Source organism: Gekko japonicus, unplaced genomic scaffold, assembly GCF_001447785.1.
Source record: "Gekko japonicus isolate JY-2015 unplaced genomic scaffold, Gekko_japonicus_V1.1 scaffold309, whole genome shotgun sequence".
Taxonomy (NCBI): Eukaryota; Metazoa; Chordata; class Lepidosauria; order Squamata; family Gekkonidae; genus Gekko; species Gekko japonicus.
In genome coordinates, this window is record NW_015166430.1 from 1,161,549 (window position 1) to 1,166,121 (window position 4,573).

The following is a 4,573-nucleotide window of genomic DNA, read 5'->3' on the forward strand; positions in this document are numbered from 1 at the left end:
ATTCTTTAGCACCTTAGAACCAAGTGGGCCCCATTGTTCCCCAAACTAACTTCCACTTGCCCTTCTTAGGACATCAGGAAGCAGACCCTAATTGTTCTGAAATATAATAAAGCAACCTTTCTTCAGGCTATTATGAGCTCCTTCTTACACCCAGGGGAATCACAAGTTCCTTGTTTGCACTTCCTAGTTTCTTATTTGCAAATCCTGTCAAGAAACTAGTCTCTTATGGATTACCAGCAGAATTCTACCATGTTTTTGAAGATCAAGTGATAATACCTTCAAAGTATGTAATACAGAACATAAGAGCAAAATGTAAAATACCAGAAATTTGGAATGACGCATTAATAACAATGATACACAAACCAAACTCAGATGAGAAAGAAATTAAAAACTACAGACCAATTTCATTACTAAATGTAGTCTATAAAGTCTATGCATCTATCTTAGCTACAAGATTGAAAAAAATATTGATACAGATAATCCATCAAGACCAAGCAGGATTTTTACCAAAAAGACAACTCAGAAATAATGTTCAGTCTTGAATGTAATTGAACATTTTGAAGCACACCCAGAAAAACAAATGGCCTTGATTTTTTTTTTGGATGCTGAAAAAGCATTTGATAATGTCCATGGGAGTTTTATGTTGGAAGAATTGGTAGATTCACAATGTGGTAAAGAATTTTTTACAATGGTTAAAGCAATATATACTAAACAACATGCAATAATTCTCATTAATGGAGATTTATCACAAAATGTTGAAATACAAAAAGGAACGAGACAAGGCTGCCCACTCTCAACATTATTGTTCATATTTGTTCTGGAAGTTCTGAATGATACTATAAGAAAAGACAAATACATCAGAGGACTTAAAATAAGAAGAGGGGAATATAAACAACAAGCATTTGCAGATGATCTAGTATTTATTCTAGAAAATCCATTGGATTCAATTACACAATTATTAACAACACTACAGAAATATGGTCAGGTTGCAGGATTGAAGATCGACTTGACTAAAACAAAAATATTAACAAAAAATATGACTAAAGATCAAATCCAGCACCTAAGAGAAAAATCAGGCTTTGAAGCACAAAAAAAGAGTGAAGTATTTAGGTATGAATATAACGAATAGATGTAGCTCTCTGATGAAAGACAATTATATGGAACTCATGCAAAAAATCCAAAAAGATTTGGAAAAATGGAAAAATTTACAAATATATTTGATGGGCAAAATAGCCACAATAAAGATGAACATCTTACCAAGACTGATATTTCTATTCCAGACAATTCCAATTCTTCAAAACCAGCAATATTTTAAAGAACTTGATAAACTGATGACTAAATTCATATGGCAAAACAAGAAGCCAAGAATAAAAATGAAGGTCTTACAAGAAAGAGCTGGATTTGCTTTTTCTGACTGGCTCCTATATTATAGAGAAGCAACCCTGATGTGGCTAAAAGAATGGATTACACTAGAAAATACTAGATTGTTAACTACAGAAGGACATGACCTACTATTGGGCTGGCACACATTTTGATAGTATGGAAAATCAGATGGACATAAATATTTAAAACTCCATATTATTAGGAAATTCTTACTGAAGGTATGGGAAAATGTAACAAGATTATTTTATACCAAGACTCCCAAATGGGTTTCACCACTCGAAGCTTTCACAAACCCTAATTTATTTCAAAAAAATATGCTGTTGAGCGAATTGACAAATTGATGCATCCTGCGATTGTGCGGGGTGGATGACGGCTCCTTTTGACAGTTTGGGCTCTCTTTTGCCCAATGCAGCAGCCCCCAGGCAGGGGGTCTGACCAGCAAGCATCAAAGTCCAAGTGGAAGTTGAGATCGGCGTGATCAAGCCTCGGAGAAGGCTTGTTTCATGCCTTGATCCCCTCCCACGAAGCGGGCGTTTGCAATCCAGCACTCAAGGAGCCGATCGGGCTGGAATACCAGCATAAATCCGTCATTTCCCGATTTCTTAACAACGAGGAACTAAGTGAACTTATAAGAAGCAATGCGAAACCCAGAATAAACATGCAAGGTAACAAAGTCTTTTCGTTTACCGGGATCAAGTTGTAACGAAGTTTGATACATGCGGACAAGCGCAAAAAAACTTTAAAAAATCAATCTGCTCATTTTCGCATTAAAAAGAACTTTCTAAAGTGTAAAAATAAGGGAAAAGTAACTTTGTTTAACATTCCTGTGGCTAAAGAGAGATAAATGGTGGTGCCTAACTTCGAAATAGACGAAAAAGCTCACAAGACTGCTTTGGTTGGTGTTACAGTAAAATCCTTCCGGATGGAAGTGTGACTGTGAAAGACAAGAAGAGAGCTAGAGTGGGCACGGAAGGTGGCTGGTCGGCCGAAAGGAGATCGGTAAAATAAAGAACTGTACTGTAAGTTCGTTTATTCGGATGGACAGGAAACAGCAAGGCAAGAAAGTGCCTACTCTAGCCAGAAAACCATAGAGAAATTGCGCCCGCCATTTTGAGGAGGACTTAAACTTTAAACATATTTTTCAGACCGAAAATTAAAGTTAAAAACTGCAGAAAAGAGGTGATTCGTTTAAGCGCATATAGAAGAGTTGGTTTATACCAGAGTCGACAGTGAGTGAATTTTGAAAGCTTCAAAACGGATCTAAGACAAAGACAAAGGGCTGCATCCACATCAAGTCCAAGGATGGCAGGAAAGGACAAAAAAGAATGGCAGGCTGTGATTGAAGCGATGGAAAAGAGAATGTTGGAGGCAATTCAAGCATTGGGAAAGCAGATGGAGCAGCAAATGGAAAAGCACTTGGAGCAGCTGGAAGAAGTACAAGAGAAAAATATGGCAGCAATTAAAGATCTGGTCACAGCAGAAGTAACAGAAGTCAAGAAAGATATGGCAGAGGTCAAAAAAGAAGTTCAAGGTCTGGCAACAAAGGTGACAGAAATGGACCAAAAACACAGAATATAGGGGGGGAAATGGAAACAGCAATACAAGAAAATCGGAGACTAGAGTCAATGATAGAGTATAGAGGTATGCAAAACCATCTGAGGCTGAGAGGCATTGAAGAAAAATTTGATGAAGATATATGCGAGGTAGTGAAGACGGCTTTGACAGAATACTTGGGAGGAGATGAAGGAGAGATGGATTCGGGATTTGATTTAATTTACAGAGTGAATTCAAGATATGCCGAGAAGAAGAAGCTACCAAGAGATGTGATTGTGCAGTTGGTGACAAGAAAAATGAAAGACATTTTTAAAAAACAGTTTACGCAACCATTAGAGATTGATGGTAAGAAGATAATAATAATGACAGAACTTCCAAGGGTGATTTTACAAGAAAGAAGAAAATATAAGAAATTGGTTGATAAATTAAAGCAACTTGACATCAGATTCAGATGGGAAATAACACAAGGACTGTCCTTTACCTATCAAGCTTTAAGGTATACAATCAAGACGGTTGAAGAATTGTATAGGTTTAAGGCGGACAATATTGAAGAATTTGGAGAAATATAAGACAAGACACAATGGATTACAAATTTTTATCTTGGAATGTAAATGGACTTACCTCGCCTAACAAACGAAAATTAATAAAACATTGGTTAGAAAAACAAAAATGCAATATAATTTGTTTACAAGAAACGCATATTAGAAAGCAAGACTCTAAATTTCTTATTAACAAAACGTTAGGAGAAGAATTGTACTCTTTGGCAGCCAAAAAGAACAAAGGAACTGTGATCTATGTTAAAAAGGAATTGGAACCAAAAGAAATTTTTAAAGACACAGGAGGAATATATATTGGAATAGAAATCACGATGCATCGAAAGAAAACTTTGATAATTAATGTGTATGCACCTAATGGTGTGAAAGAATATTTCTTTGAGGACCTTTCAAGAGAATTGGAACAAGTTAATTATGAACAGATAGTATTGGCCGGGGACTTTAATGGTACTGTAAACAACAAATTGGACCGACAATCAAAAAAGACTGATAAGAAGATTGGAAAATTGCCAAAGACTTTCTTTAAAATAATAGAAGAAGAAAAATTGGAAGATGTATGGAGAAAATGGAATCCAAAAATTAAAGACTTTACTTTCTATTCCAACAGACATAATTCTTTTTCCAGGATTGATATGATTTGGATGTCGGGAGAATTGGCATTGAAAACAAAGAAGGTAGAAATTTTGCGAAGGAGTGATTCAGATCACAACCCGTTAATCTGGATGTCAAAAGAGAAGAATAAACAATTCCAGTGGAGAATCAATGAGGATTTATTAGATAAGAAACAAATTACTGAGGTGTTACGTAAGGAAACACAGATTTTCCTTCAGACGAACTTAAACCAAGGAACGGCAATCCAGACTGTATGGGATGCTTATAAAGCAGTAATGAGGGGATTACTCATATCGATAAATGCAAAAGAGAAAAAAGAAAAGTTCAGGAAACAGACGGAATTATTAGAGAAGATTCAACAGAAAGAAAAAGAGTTAAAGAAAAAATCTGGGAAAAAGAAAATTATTAAGGAATTACAAATTTTGCGAGATCAATTGAATGTGATGTTAAATCAAGAAATGTATTGGAAT

The 4,573-nt window shown here is 35.6% G+C and overlaps 1 protein-coding gene across 1 annotated transcript in view; it reads right to left on the reverse strand.

Moving 5' to 3' along the window:
* Positions 1-1,530, reverse strand: part of LOC107110964 (colipase-like) — a 3,513-nt gene extending 1,983 nt beyond the window's left edge. Inside the window, exon 1 of the mRNA XM_015411822.1 lies at positions 1,513-1,530. Coding sequence (XP_015267308.1) covers positions 1,513-1,530 — 18 coding nt within the window. The remainder of the gene's footprint in view (positions 1-1,512) is intronic.
* Positions 1,531-4,573: the final 3,043 nt, after the last annotated feature.